The sequence below is a fragment of the Stegodyphus dumicola genome, chromosome 5 (genome assembly GCF_044657685.1).
Source record: "Stegodyphus dumicola isolate Sdum_Otavi_A_Nest chromosome 5, ASM4465768v1".
NCBI classification, from domain to species: domain Eukaryota; kingdom Metazoa; phylum Arthropoda; class Arachnida; order Araneae; family Eresidae; genus Stegodyphus; species Stegodyphus dumicola.
Genome location: NC_140772.1, coordinates 40423450 through 40439683, shown reverse-complemented (window position 1 = coordinate 40439683; position 16234 = coordinate 40423450). Strand labels below are relative to the sequence as shown.

The following is a 16234-nucleotide window of genomic DNA, read 5'->3' as shown; positions in this document are numbered from 1 at the left end:
TACATAACAGTCCAAAACGAAGTTAAATTCCCTCCCAGCCTCTAAAGCTTAACATTCATTACGCGTTAAAATCATATTATGCAATACCACAAAATTCAGAAACTGCATACACCTTTGTTTATCAACTTATTACCCAATGCACATTTCACATGAAGATAAACACCACGCTTTGCATTGACGGAAATAATAAAGCAACTTCATTTCAGTGGTGCCAAATAAATAATTTATATTCCATAAACATAAGGAGAAGAACCAAATTAATCTTTTATGTAAAGAACTTTATAATTGCTATTCAGAACAAAACTAATTATTGATTACTAAAATATTCATAACAAATAAAATTTTAATTTAACTATATACAGTGGTGGCCAAAATTGTGGACACTTTTGGAAATTTTTATGTTTTTGAACTTTGTATGCTTATAGAAAATGTTACGTTTCACAAAATGCAAACTTGTATATATCATTTTAAAGAGAATTTATTTCTGAATTCAATACAAAACACAAAATTCAATTATTTGTAATACAAAAAAAAAGTTATATGTACTTAATATAAATAAAAAACGCAGTTATGAAGTGGTTTGTAATGTCTAGCTTTCCTGGCCAATCACTGTTCTTGTTCTGAGAACCAATCAAATGTTAGTAACTGCCAGTAGAAGCTAACATCATGTTTACACTTGAAACAATTCATTATTTTCCTTTGTTCTGTAGAAGGAGGACCTGTTTCTTATACACTGCAATTACAAGTAGGAATTTTTGTAAAAATTTTTTAATATTTAGTCAAGAAGCAATGACATCAAATAAAAGAGTAGATTGGACACCTAGAAAGAGATTTAATATTATTGTGTTACGAGAAAGTGGTCTTTCCTAAGCTGATATTGCAAGACCGGTGGGTGGTTCAGTGACTACATCTGGAGTCCGAAAGTTTTGTTTACGACATCAGGAGACAAATTCAATAAAAAAACAAAGAAGGAAAAGTTACGTTTCACGCCGAAAAAGGTGCACCCCATCTATTTATGACAGAAGAATAAAAAGACTATGTCTCCAAGATAGAAAAATGTCATCAGCGGCTATCAGAAGTGATCTGAATGATGCTGGTGTTTCTGTCAGTTCAAGAACAATCATAAGATTGACAGATGTTGGACTCTGAGAGGTAGAATTCCACGAAAAAAGCCTTATCTTAATTTTCAGCAACGAAAAAAGACTACAGTGGGCAAAGGAACACATTAATTGGACAGATGATTAGTGGTCACAAGTTATATGGAGTGATGAAACTAAGATATCGTTATTCGGTAGTGATGGGCGAAAATATGTAAGACGTAGAATAGGAGAAGAGCTACATCCTGACTGCATTCAAGCAACTGTAAAGAACCTAGTTAGTGTTATGATTTGGTCATGCATGTCAGAAGATGGTATTGGTCGCCTTCATGTCATCGATGGGACACTGAATGCCAGAAAATACATTGACACTATTCTAGAACCAAAACTTCTACCTTCCATCAGAGATCTCTTTCCCAACAATGCTTCGTTTATTTTCCAGCAGGATTCTCCTCCTTGCCACACGGCCAAAATATCAAAAAGAGGGGTGGTTTCGTACAAAGAGCATTATATTGTTGTCATGGCCAGGAAACAGTCCTGACCTCAATCCTATCGAAAATGTGTGGCACCGTTTGAAAACTCTTGTCCGAATGAGGCGCCCATCAAGTAAAAGGGAAATAATTGAGGCTGTAATTGTTTCCTGGCATCATGTAATAACGAAAGAAGAGCTTTAAACTCTTGTCAGCTCAATGATACGTCGACGTGAAGCTGTAATCAAAAATAAAGGGTACCCTACTAAGTACTGATAACTCACTGCAATCATCACTATCTAATGTATATCGATAACTATTATTGTTTAACATTTTTTTGTATTGCAAATAATAGAATTTTGTGTTTTGTATTGAATTCAGTAATAAATTCTCTTTAAAATAATATATACAAGTTTTCATTTTGTGAAACGTAACGCTTTCTATAAGCATACAAAGTTCAAAAACATTAAAAATTTCCAAAAGTGTCCACAATTTCGGCCACCACTGTAAGTACAATAAAGAAAACTTAGACTAAAGAAGACCAGAAAACAAAGAAACATAAAGTGCAGAGGGTGAGTCACTGAAAAGCTATAAAAACATTTAAAAAGCTAATTTTAAAACATTTAAAAAGTTAATTATAAATACCTTTAGGTTTAAGTTTGAGAACCAGTTCTCCACAATTAGCGATTCTAACATCTTTTGTGGGTCTGCAGTTTTGATCAGTATTGATTTCCTCAATCTGTGAAATAACATCTTGCCCAGAAATAACATGGCCAAAGACAGTGTGCTTCCTAAACAACAATAAATTATAATTTCAGTCATTTATTGCACATGAAATACTTGTGCGTGAGCTTACATGCAACACTAGAAAATTTTACAACTGTTTAAACAGTTACAATTCTGTGATTACCTCTAACCTCCCCTAAATTCTGTCCCTCAGTGCAACTGCACTGGTTGTGCCGGCTCTGGCACTGGCCCTGATCTTACTAATTTTACTCCATGAAATAACATCAGCTTTTCCAAAAATACATTGATAGAGTTTGAAATTATTTATTTGATTAAAGATCTTTCAAAACATCAGAGAATATTTCACAAAATATTTTAAATATTTTTATTTAGAAATCTCTGGAGTTATTTAATATCAAATGTCATTCCTCTTAAATAAAATAATTTAAGTCAAAGGCAGAACAACAAGCATTTAGCAAAAAGAGAAACATAAAACTTTAAAATTAGACCCCCCCCCAAAAAAGCAGTCTTAGTTTGGCATAGCTTTTCGACAATTTCAATTTCAAAGGCAATCAGAAAATTTACAGGTCAGCATCTACAGTAGGCAAGTCCCTCATCTTCAGGAGCAAAAACAAATTTTGCAAAATAAAAGAAGCAATAACCATTTTTATATCAAAAGGCCATTCAGAATAATAATATCTTAGTTTTTCATGTTTCAATTCTATTTTCATCAACAATCAGCCCTATATTTGTGTTCATATTACTCTGCCCATTGCTTTCAATGTAAAAATAGTTGTTGGACCTCTCATTTTGCAAAAAAATTTTTCCTCTTTAAGAAAAGGATGTGTTTCTGATTGCCCTCAAAGCTGAGAGAATTTCATTGAAATTCACATCAAATTAAGGTTGCTTTTTTTGCTTAATTTTTTGGCCCTATAATTATTTTATTTAACTATTTAGCACTTATGAAATTTCATTGTACATAAAAGGCTTACAAATTTAATTAATATTATGGATGCCTGGAGAATATAACAAATATTAATCACAATAAAAATTACTTCTAATTTTTAATTAATAAAACTATTTCTAGCTTTTATTGCGATCAAAATCAATGTTTTTTTCTGCTAAGAGAAAAAATTTTTGCTCTGCTGATGGATAAACTGGCAGTAATCTGTGTGGAAAAATCCCCCAAATGATTTATATAACGCTGTTAGAGGGCGCTTCGCTTCTGAAAAGGAATGTTAGTTTTTAGTTTGCGACGTAGTTAGTTAGCAGTGAACCTTCGATGCAAAAAGTTGCTTTGTAAATAAAATGATTATTTTTGTAGATTGTTGAAGTATTTCACTTCATTTAGAATTAGAACCACCTTTCGCAATATGGCGCATCGGTGCCGAGAACCTTTGGCCAATTTAGAAGTTTGTGTTTTTTAATTTTGGATATCATTTTATGCGAAGACAGCCAAGGTAAGCCTGTATTTTCTATTTTTATATAATATGGAAATCTTGTTGCTAAACTGAAATCGAAACGAAAGGTATTGAGGACCGGAGTGTCCAAGATATTAAAGAAAATTGAAACCGAACTGTATAAAGATGATAGTAGTATAAATGTAAATGTATTAGAAGAAATTTTAGACCCGTTAAACGAAAAATCAAAATCCTTGAGCAATTTAGACGCTGAAATAGAACGAGAATTAAAAGTCGAAGAAGACGAATTTGAACTTGAAATCTCATCCGCTTTGGAATATGAAGAGAAAATTCAAGTGTGGCAGTTTAGAGGAAAGAAAAAGTTGAAAGAGTTGAATAAGTTGGAAAATTCGGACAATGCAAATAGAGACATTTCTAATGAAACCATTACAGAATCCCAAAACGAAAGTAACAAATTCACTCGTCTTCCAAAATTAACGATCTCTAAATTTTATGGTGATTCTTCGGATTGGTTAGAATTCATAGGTCAGTTCGAAAATGCGATTGATAAAAATCCGAATTTATCAAAAATAGAAAAATGAATTTACTTAAAAAGCTTTCTTGGTGGCTCAGCCGCCAAAGCTATTTCTGGTTTCGCTCTCATCGAAAATAATTACGAAGCTGCTCTTGAACTGTTACGTTCCAGATTTGGTCAAAAGAACATCTTAATTAATTCGCATTTAGGACAACTCTTAAGTACTTCACCTGTTAGAAATCCTAATGATATAAACGGATTAAGAAAACTTCTAGATCACGCCGAAGTACAGATAAGAAATCTTGAAGCATTAAAAATAGACTCTGATACCTACAGAAATCTCTTAACGCCTTTAATTTTGAAATTACTTCCTAATGAATTTGTTCTTGATTATAGCCGAAAAATTAAAGACGAAAATTGGGATTTAAAAGGTTTGTTAGCCCTTTTGAGGAACGAAGTATTCAGTAGAGAACGCGCGGCTTCTGTTAATTATAATTCTAGAGAAAAATATTCGCGATTGGAAAAGCATTTGCCCTTCAAACATAAACATTCTACAGCCATAACGAGCAAGCCGTCTACAGTTGAGTTATTAGCAGCGTCATCCGAATCGCAGTGTCTGTTCTGCGGGAACACAAATCATAAATCTGCGGATTGCGAAATTTTAAGTGTAGAAAAGAAAAAAGAGATCTTAAAAAGTGAATCGCGGTGTTTTTTATGTTTAGGTCGGTTTCACCGGATTCAAAATTGTAAACAAAAAATAAACTGTGCCTTCTGCTTTAATAAACACTCGAAAGCCATTTGTTATTCATTCCATCAGAAAAAAGATAATGAAAAACCTGAAAAGAAAACGTCGGATTCGAGCGTTATTTCTGCTGTTTCGTCATATAATTCCGATGAAAATAGATCTAATAAAATATTATTACAAACGGCTTCTGCATTGATCCGAAATAATGATAAATCTGAAAATGTCAGAATTCTTTTTGATAATGGCTCAATGAGATCTTTCATAACTAAAGATAAATGATTCCATTTTTCTACTAAAATGGAACTTCCGATTGTTAGAAAAGAATCACTTTCTGTTTATTCCTTTGGTGATAAAACTGCATTAGAAAAAACCTTTAATGTTGTTAGAGCAAAACTAGAAAATGTAAACGATCCTAATCTTAATATATATATTGAGCTTCTTGAAACCGAAAATATATCCAATACTGTTATCTCTCCTCCAGATTTGAACTTTGCTAAGAAAAATAAAATTTTACAAAATTTACAATTAGCAGATTTGTTGTAGAAAAAGTGACAAAATTGATATTCTCATAGAGGTAGATTTCTACTATTCTATTACTGGTAAAATTAAAAGAATGTCAAGAAATGTAGTAGCCACAGAATCTTTATTTGGGTGGTGTTTGCAGGGTAAAGTAAATAATGATCATAGTGAATATTAACTATGAAAGTAATTGTAAATGAAAACTTGATATCAGATCAGTTACAACAGTTTTGGAAGCTAGAAAACTTGGGTTTGGAAAGTGATACTCAAAACGACAAAACTGTTGATTTAGAAATTATGAAATCTTTCGAATCTGATATCAGGTATAAGAACTACAGATACCAAGTAAAATTACCTTGGAAACTGAATTCAAAACATTTAATGGAAGATAATAGGGATATAGCATTTGAAAGATTTAAGAAATTGAGTAACAAATTTAAAGTTGATAACTCTTTGTTTGTTCAATACACAGAGGTTTTAAAGGATTACGAGTTAAAACATATTATTAAACCAGTTCAAGAAGACAATCAAAATGATAAAACCCTATTTTATTTACCTCATAGAGCAGTCATCAGAAATGATAGAGCAACAAGCAAACTAAGAATAGTTTATGATGCTTCAGCCCATAAACCAAAAACACTCCCTCTAAATGACTGTTTATATACTGGTCCGAACCTATATCCTGATATTTTTGATTTATTGATAAAATTTAGACAAAATTCGATAGCCTTTACAGCGGACATTACACAAGCATTCTTACAGATAGAGTTAAATGAAGAAGACATGGACGTTACACGATTCTTTTGGAAAGATGATCCTAATGATAACAATGAGAGTTTGAAAACCTTTAGATTTACAAGAGTTTTGTTTGGAGTAAAATCTAGTCCCTTTCTTCTCGCTGCTACTATTAAGCATCACCTTAAAAAATATTCAGAAATATATCCTGAAACAGTAGAACTCTTAAACAACTATCTGTATGATGATGACATTATTGGTGGTCAACAAAATTTAGAACAAGCCCTGAAAACAAGTTTAGAAATTGTGAACATTTTTAATGAAGCTAGCATGTCACTACATAAGTGGCATACTAATTCCAAAGAACTCAAAGATATTTGGCATCGCAAAGAATTTTCGATGCAAGAATCTCCTGAAGTTGTCCCGATCAAAGTGTTAGGAATTAACTGGGATACGGATAATGATAATTTTTATTTTGACACTCAGCACTTGATAAATTTCATTTCCTCGTCAATCAACTCAAAACGTTTTCTATTGCAAACCGCAGGTCGTATTTTTGATCCTGTCGGATTTTATGGCCCTTTCACTATAAGAATAAAGTGTCTGATTCAGGAAATCTGGTCTGCCAAAATTGATTGGGACGATGAACTGCCACCTGATCTTAGTTATAAATGGAAAGCCTGGTACGAAGAAATTGAAGAACTGAACCACCTCAGAATTCCCTGCTATTTAAAAGGAATATTAGATGCAGATGTGAAACAAATAGAACTCCATAGCTTTTCTGATGCTAGTTTGAAAGCTTATGGATGCGTGGTATATCTGAGAATAGTTTTGAACAATGGAACTTTTCAAACAGTTTTTGTTGCTTCCAAGAGTAGAGTTGCTCCTCTGAAATCCCTTACACTTCCTAGATTGGAGCTTTTAGGTGCGCTTTTATCCACTAGATTGAGTGATAAAATCGCAAAATGTTTAAAATACGAAGTAATCCCCTTCCACTGGACTGATTCTCAAATAACGTATTTTTGGATTCAGGGATCTCCCGAAAGATTTAAATCTTTCATCAAAAACAGAGTTTATGAAATTCAGAAACTAACTGAAAGCAATACTTGGCATTATTGCCGTGGGAAAGATAACCCCTCCGACCTCATATCACGAGGAACTACTGTTGCTAATTTAAGAAATTGTTCACTTTGGTGGTTTGGACCAGAATGGTTGCAAAACAAACGTATAGACTGGCCAGTTCAACCGAAGTTTGACATGGGAAACGATAAGCAACTAGAACTCCATAGTAAGATATCTGTTTATGACGTTGTGAAAAGAGATAATCATCTATTGGATATAACAAAATTCAGTAATGTGCTGAAATATCTCAGAATTATGGCATGGGTTAGACGTTTTGTTGCTAAGGCAAGAAAACTGCCTGCTAATAGTGGAACATTAAGTGCCTTTGAAATTCAGGACACTGAAATTTTTTGTGTTCGTAAAGCCCAGATGGATTTTTTCACACCTGAAATTAAGGCTCTTCAATCTAACAAGTCAATTTCTCCAAGCTCTGATATATTCAGCTTGGCACCGTTTCTTGATGAAAATAAAATTCTCCGAATTAAGGGAAGATTAGAAGAAACCGAATATACAGTTGACGAGAAGCATCCAGTTCTTCTTCCTAAAGATTCCAAATTTACTGAATTAATTGTAAAAAGGGAACATAATAACGTTCTGCATGCGGGAGTTGCAGCAACTTTAGCCAAACTAAGACAGAAATTTTGGATTCCTAAAGGCCGTCAGTTGGTAAAGAAAGTTTTAGGGAACTGTTTAATTTGTCGGAAATACGCAGTAAAACCAGCGAAACAAATGACAGCTCAGTTACCTAAAGATCGAATTGTTGAAACTCCACCTTTCTATGTTACAGGCGTGGATTTCACAGGTCCAGTTTACATCAGGTCTGGAAACGACATTCAGAAATCATACATCGTATTGTTTACGTGCGCTGTTACACGAGCGTTACATCTAGAACTCATTTCCAACATATCTGCAAACAAATTCATTTTGGCTCTCAGACGTTTCATTTCGAGAAGAGGAAACTGTCGCACCTTTTATTCAGATAACGCGAAAACTTTCAAATATGCTGCCAAAGATTTACAGTATTTTTACAGCATAATTAAAGGTACAGACTTTCAAAATTTTCTAGCAAATGAAGGCTTGACTTGGAAATTTATCGTCGAGCTTGCTCCATGGTGGGGAGCTTTTTATGAACGCCTTATGAAAACCATAAAGGAACCATTGAAAAAGATATTAGGCAGAGCTCAATTGAATTTTGAAGAATTTATGACTGTGTTGACAGAGGTCGAAAATATTGTGAATAGACGTCCTTTGACCTACGTTTACAATGATTTACATGAACCTGAACCGCTTGCACCGGCTGATTTTCTATTGATCGGACATAAGGATGAATATCCATACAACTTTGCTGAGATCCTGAATAACTCTCCAACAAGAAAGAGTCTAATAAAATGAAAAGAATATCAGACAACACTTATAAAAAAGTTCTGGAAAAAATGGAAAAATCAGTATCTTCTTGAGTTGAGAAATGCTCACTTCTTCGGTACACCAGAAGCCAAGAAAAATCTTAAAATTGGTGATATAGTTTTACTTGAAGGAACAACTAAATCTAAGTTCCTCTGGGATTTAGGTCGAGTAATTCAAGTCTTCAAAGGACGTGATGGTCTTGTACGATCATGTGTGGTAAAAACTAAAAAAGGGGACTTTAAGAGACCTGTGCAATTGATATACCCCCTTGAACTATCAGAGTGAAAATGAACTAATTTTGTAACCTTTCAATTTTATTTCTTATATTTCATATTCACTAACATTAATTTTAGATAATTAGTTTAGTTATTACTAATAATTTACTGTTTGTAATTTGAATTAATATTTACGTATTGAGTAACATTTGAGTTGATGCAGTTAACTATATTTGTTTATTTTATAGAATTTCCTTTTGCAGTTTATATTTACATCAGTTGAATGTATTTGATATGTAAGTTGCTTTCTTATATTTTATTATTTTTGTATGCTGAAATAGTGATAATTTTTGCAAAAATTATCAGGTGGGGAGTGTGGAAAAATCCCCCAAATGATTTATATAACGCCGTTAGAGGGCGCTTCGCTTCTGAAAAGGAATGTTAGTTTTTAGTTTGCGACGTAGTTAGTTAGCAGTGAACCTTCGATGCAAAAAGTTGCTTTGTAAATAAAATGATTATTTTTGTAGATTGTTGAAGTATTTCACTTCATTTAGAATTAGAACCACCTTTTGCAATAATCTGTTAAAAGTGTAGAAAATGACAACTAATAGAAATGAAAAAAAGCACTTAAAACATTGTATTAATTAATACTACTAATAAATGCAGCATTTTAACAGCTTTTTGAAGTTAATATACTATTTCACTAAAGTATCTTTAATAAATTAAAAATACCGCATTTATATATGTAAGAAAAATAAAGAATATATAAAAGATTAAATTTCCCTTCTCAATTCTAAAAATAGCAACATCTATTTGCACTGGGTCATTTCAAGAAAAATCTATGTCATATGACTCTTATGTAATTATGATGATATAAATGGAACTAAAACTCAATCAGACAATAGTAATTTTACAGCAATATTAAATGTCCAATCAAAATGCTTTGAAAACCAAAACTAACTCAGTTTGACTTAAGATAAGTCTGCTGCTGCTTTCTTGCTACAAAGTTATCAAAAATGTAAGCCCTTTGTAACAGGCACGCCACTTCTTAGTTAAAGAGCAAATTTTACAATGAAATTCGATCAAGGTTAGTATGGCATCGCTTTTTTTTTTTTTTTTTTTTAATCTCTTTCACTGTCAGTTTCAACTTTTGTAACGCTTTTAACACTTTCTATAATATCACTTATCACCTCAATATTGTCATCATTTGTATCATATTCTAAAACTGAATTTTCGTAACTTCCCTTGCTCATATCCAGAACATTGACTACAGATTGCAATTCCCCTCTAATAATATTCAAAATATTCTCAAAAGCAATTTTAGCTGTATTTTGACAGACTGCCCTCCAATGACTATAACATGCATGGCCTTTAGCAAAGATATGAAGTTAATCTCCTTTAAATTCATATCTTTCAAGTTTAAAGTAATTGCACTTTCACGATTCAGTTTTGCTTATCCTTTTTTAAACAGCATCTTTTTTGTAACAATATTGGAAAGCTTTTATAATATTCTAGTCTAAAGGCTGAGTGACACAAGACTGGGGAAGGGGGATTAATGTTCTTCAAAATGAGATCAGAGGGATTTGCAGCACAGTTATGTAACAATGAAGCAATTTTTCATTTTATTGTTCTATTTCAAACAAAAATCAAAGAAAATTCTACTAGTCAGCAGTAAGTTCTTGTTATATGTCTTCTTTTCAAACACTGAAGTTTCTGATTTTTCTTGGAAATCAGTAGTATCTTCTCAATTACTGCATTCATACTGGACTTAGCAGACTTAAGCACTGGATTGATTATAATATCTATGGCCTATGGTAGAAATATCAACCTTTGAAATACTTGCATTTTCACAAGATTCAGTTTTATTTATCATTTTCTGAATATCTTTTCTGTAATGACATTTGAACGCTTTTATAGTGTCTTGGTTTAAAGTCTGAATGTTAGTAGTTTGAAGGAAGAAAAATAATGGCTTTTCAGAAAGAGATTAGAAGTGTATGTGATGCAAAATAAATAAAGCTATTTATGTGATGCAAAATTAATAAAGCTATTTTTTCATTTTTTAGTTCACTGCCCCATTTAAAAGAAAACCAGTAAGTAACATTAAAACTGTTTAACAGTTTATCCGTTTTGTTCAGGTTTAAATATTTTCACTTGGCATTTCAACATATTACAAGTTAGAATCACAGCAAATTTTAAAATGCTTTTTCCAATGATTCCTTCCAATTTCAAAATTTATGTTTCTAGACAGCAGAAAGGTTACTCTTTGTCTGTTTAGTTGATCTGCATCTTCATGATTACAAGCAAGACCAATACTTAATAATTAGGTGGCACAAATCTTGCTTTTCCTTCAGTCTAACAACTACCACTTCATTTCCATTCAAAGACTCTTAATGTAAGGTAATACTTAGAAACATTTCATGAACATTTTTTTTTACAACTCTGTGTGAACATTATATGGCTATCCCAAAGGGATGATTTTTAATGTAAGAAACCTTAAAAGATGAGATACAAAGTTGCATTTCCATTTCCTATCAGTTGGTATTTGAGAAGGATTCCTCACTCATTTACTGTTATTATGTTATTTTTGTAACATTTTCCTTAAGGTAAGGAAATACAAAGTTGCATTTCCATTTCCTATCAGTTGGTATTTGAGAAGGAATCCTCACTCATTTACTGTTATTATGTTATTTTTGTAACATTTTCCTTAAGGTAAGGAAATTTTGCTTATCTGATGTCCAGTATGGAAAAAGAACTCTGAAAACAATCTCACAAATACAGAAGCTGGAAGGTGGGATATTTTCAGTCAAATTAATTTTATTTTAGTACTGCATACATGAATGATAAAGCTGTGATTCACAATATATTAAACAAGTGAACTATGAAAAGCTCTGATATATGCAAGTAAGATATTTTGGCACTGAAGAATCAGTCTTTTCCCAAACTGTGTTTTGCAAAAAGCAACAGAGATGAGTTTAATAAAAGGCAGTTTTGATTTCATTAGTATGTATTTGTTTTGGTTCCTGGAAATCTGCTTGTAATAAGCAACTGAGCTTATTAACCAATGAGTTTAATAAGTGGTAGGTACTGTACATATTTCTCTAATGAAGTTTTAAAATAATTTTTTTAACTGTAAATGAAGACTTTATAATTTTTGTTTGCACAATGGTGAGACTGTCTGCAGAGCTAACGAAGTATGAAATAATATGCTCCAGTTTTTTATTTACTTAAAATAAAATCCAATGGCAGCTAAATTGGTATTCTGAGGCAGAATTCAATAATATTTAATTAAACTAATAACTTTGAATAAACACTGTAAACAATGAAATAGATTACAACTGTAAACATTACCTCAAAACACTTTTCCCGCTTTTATTCAAAATACTTTAAAACAGTTTTTAGTTATTTCAAAAGCTCTTCGCAGTTACCATCACTTTTACATGCTATAACAGGTTCAAAAAGTTAATGGGTTTAAAAGTTATTAATAGCAAATATAGTTATATTGGGTTTTACCCCATTATAACTAGTAGTTTTAACTGCATGGAAGAAACTTGACAAGCTTGGCTTATATATGCTGCAGATCTCTCAGAAATACTTAATATTTTTGACAAAATGCTGATAAACTAAAAGAATTTCCTCCTAAAAATTACAAAAACTACCAAATATAATAACGATCTACCTCGCCCCCATGAAGGAACGAACTTTGCACATCAATTTATGATAGTTACCTGACATCTGTATCTATAATAAATATCGTATTTACATATGAACTGTTTTTTTATATCCGTAATAAGCTACCATCATATACATGTTCACATAAAAAATTCATTAATTTATTTTTTACTGTATTCTAGTCACAAGGTATTTAAGAAAAAGAAAGAACGAATAAAAAAAGGAGACTATGGGCTTTATTTTCATAAATATTGATATTAGACTTACATTTTCAATAGCATTTGGCATTTGTAGAAATTGTATTGCACCAGATGGCGCTGTGTGCGCTTGAATTCTTCGGACTAGTTCAGAACCTTGATGATTACGAAAATTGTAACACCATCGCGAAACATTAACCAAAGTTTATATGTGCTTCTCTTTGTTGTAAATGTATTTAATTGTGTCGATAATAAAATATGGAGAAAATAATAAAAGGCGAGAATGCGTATGACAGGTAAGTAAGATTTCTTTATATGTTGATTTGAATTGAGTTTTAGTGAAAAAGAATGTATATATGCGTCTTTAGAAATCTTTTTGGTGCCGATAATCCGAAAGAGACTTTTAGATAAAGTAAATTGCGAATTGAATATTGAAACGTATTTAGCGAATTGAATAATTTAAATTGTTATGATGGATATTGAAGCTTTAAAAAAGATTAGAGCACCTGTCAGACGCGCGGCAACCGACACTATGAAACTGTTAGAAACTGAAATAAACAAACAGGGAAGATCAGTTGATTAAATTGATGAACTTTTAGTGAAACTTTTAGATAAAGATGCTAATTTAAAGTATCTTAACGAGGAAATTCTAAAACTGTGCAAAACAGAAGAAATAGAATAGGAAATTGAAAAACAGCAAGAATATAAAGATAATATTATTACTTGGAAAATTCGTGTGAATAGAATCCTTAAAACGAAAGAAAGCGAAGTTGTTCGCGAAACTGAAAGAACGAATGTTGTAGAAACCAGAAGTGAGCAGCAGAATACAGTAAAACTTCCTCGCTTGCAGATACCTCAATACGAAGACAATATATTAAGGTTTAACGAATTTTATTCTCATTTTGAAGTAGCTATCCATAAAAATGTGAATCTTAGCAATGTAGAGAAGTTTAGTTATTTAAAATCGTACTTAACAGACGAAGTTGAGGTAGCTCTACGTGGTTTAGCATTAAGCTCTGAAAACTATTAAATTACCTTGAACATATTAAAAGAACGCTTTGGTCGAAAAGATGTTATTATTGATTCGCATATGGCAAGACTTTTAAACTTAAGTCCAGTACAAAAATCATATGACATTGTAGCGTTGCGTAGACTTTACTCAGAATGCTAAACACATAGTTCAGGATTAGAAAATAACGGAATTAATCCTAATAGTTACAGTTGTCTATTGTATCCAGTGTTGTTAAAATCGATACCCAAAGATTTGTCCTTAGAATTTTCTCATAAAACACATTCGGAAGATGAAAAAAAATATCTGATTTATTGGAATTTTTAAAGACTGAAATTCATTGTCGTGAACGTAACAGGTACTTAAGTAGAGACTTTAATTTAAACACATCAGATTCGCGATTGGAAACTAAATTTAATCCTTTACAAAAACCTAATCAAAAGTATGGGAGATTTAATAAAACCAAGGTTGATTATAGTGGGAAAAATAAATTAAATTCGATCATTCCTACTACTTCTGCATTTATTGTTGATGTGAAAAAATGTACATTTTGTACAAAACCGAAAATAAAACACGATTCTACCTCTTGTCCCTTATCGGTAGAACAGAGAAAATTAATTCTTAAAAAATATGGTATATGTTACGCTTGCCTTTCGAAGGGGCACGTATATAAGCAGTGAAGCAGTGTCAAAAGAAATCTATTTGTGGAATTTGTAAACGTTTTATGCATCACGAATTGATTTGCGATCAATCCAATGTTTATTCTTCTTCCCCCGCTCTGGAGTCTCATCAGACCATCGACGCGAATAAATTAAATGTTATGTCTTCCGTAGCATGTGTGAATGAATCAGATGATTGCGACATACTACTTGAAACTTGCTCGGCAGTATTAATAGGCAATAATAAAAGTAAAGAGATAATTTTGTTAGATAATGCGTCACAGAGATGTTTTTTGAAAAAAGAAGTAGCCATAGAAATGAAACTACCCATAATTAGACAAGAAAGTCTAGCTGTTTACACTTTCGGCTCTAGAGTGCCAATACAAAAAAAACGTATGACGTAGTTCGGTTTTCACTTTGTAATTTATGCGATTCGGACAAGAAAATAACAATTGAAGCACTTTTGACTGACTGTATTTCTGGATCGCAGTTTAAAGTATCACATAACAAATTAATGCAAATACTTTCGAGGAAGAACATTCAGTTGTCAAACTTAAGTAAATCGTCAGGAAATGAATTGTCTCTGCTTATTGGAGCACAGTATTTTTGGGATATTCATATGGGAGAAAAACAGCGATTAAATAAATCTTTGTATTTGATTGATACTCTGTTTGGAAGGGTTGTTCAAGGTCGAAAAGTCGAAAGTAAGGTCTTGTGAAATTAAAACAGGTACATCAGTTATTAAAAGACCTGTGCAGCTTTTATATAATCTTGAAATAAATGAATAAATTTAATTGTTTATTATATGTTTATTAATCTGTATTATTGTTACAGGACTATTCCATATATGTGATGAAAGTTTAATGTATGTACAGGTATTGAGTTGCCAGCTTATTATCTTTATTACACTTTATTGCAGGTAACTTTACAAATTGTTTAAAGATGAATGATTTGTTTATATAGTAAATAAGTGTAGTTTCTTTAATATGTGAATTGATTGAACTTTACATTGTAAAAGTTTCCTTTGTTAAATTTGTATTAATGCAAGTGTTTGAATGAACCCCTGGTCATTCGGGGGACAGTCTGTAGAAACTGTATTGCACCAGATGGCGCTGTGTGCGCTTGAATTCTTCGGACTAGTTCAGAACCTTGATGATTGCGAAAGATGTAACACTATCGCGAAACATTAACCAAAGTTTATATGTGCTTCTCTTTATTGTAAATGTATTTAATTGTGTCGATAATAAAATATGGAGAAAATAATAAAAGGCGAGAATGCATCTGACAGGTAAGTGAGATTTCTTTATATTTTGATTTGAATTGAGTTTTAGCGAAAAAGAATGTATATGCGTATTTACAGCATTATTAACAGTAGCACAACCATCTCACTATAGTTTGATGATTTTTTGTGGGAAAGGGCAGGTGAATGAATGACTTGTCATTGGAATACATATATATATACGAGTCAGCTTTATCTCAATTACTTTTCAGTGGTTCATTTTCCTTAAATTTTCATTTAATTTTGCATTTAAAGTGTCTTTGCTTTACTACTTAGCTATTCCCTTGATGGACAATTTTCCTTTACCTATTAACTTCTTCATATTCATTTTATTAAATTTTCTTTAAAAAACATTTTTTTTTAATTTATCCTATTCTGACCTCTTTGGAATTGGTACATAAGCTGCATAGTTGATTCAGAATAACTGCTGACTACACATTGAAATTTCTAATT

At 31.8% G+C, this 16234-nt stretch overlaps 1 protein-coding gene across 2 annotated transcripts in view; it reads right to left on the bottom strand.

The window, feature by feature from the left end:
• The window catches only part of LOC118190275 (uncharacterized), a 126725-nt gene that overhangs the window by 63758 nt on the left and 46733 nt on the right, over positions 1-16234 (bottom strand). For both annotated transcript variants that reach the window (XM_035360973.2, XM_035360975.2), the window contains one exon: positions 2213-2358. In XM_035360973.2, coding sequence (XP_035216864.1) covers positions 2213-2358 — 146 coding nt within the window. The remainder of the gene's footprint in view (positions 1-2212; positions 2359-16234) is intronic.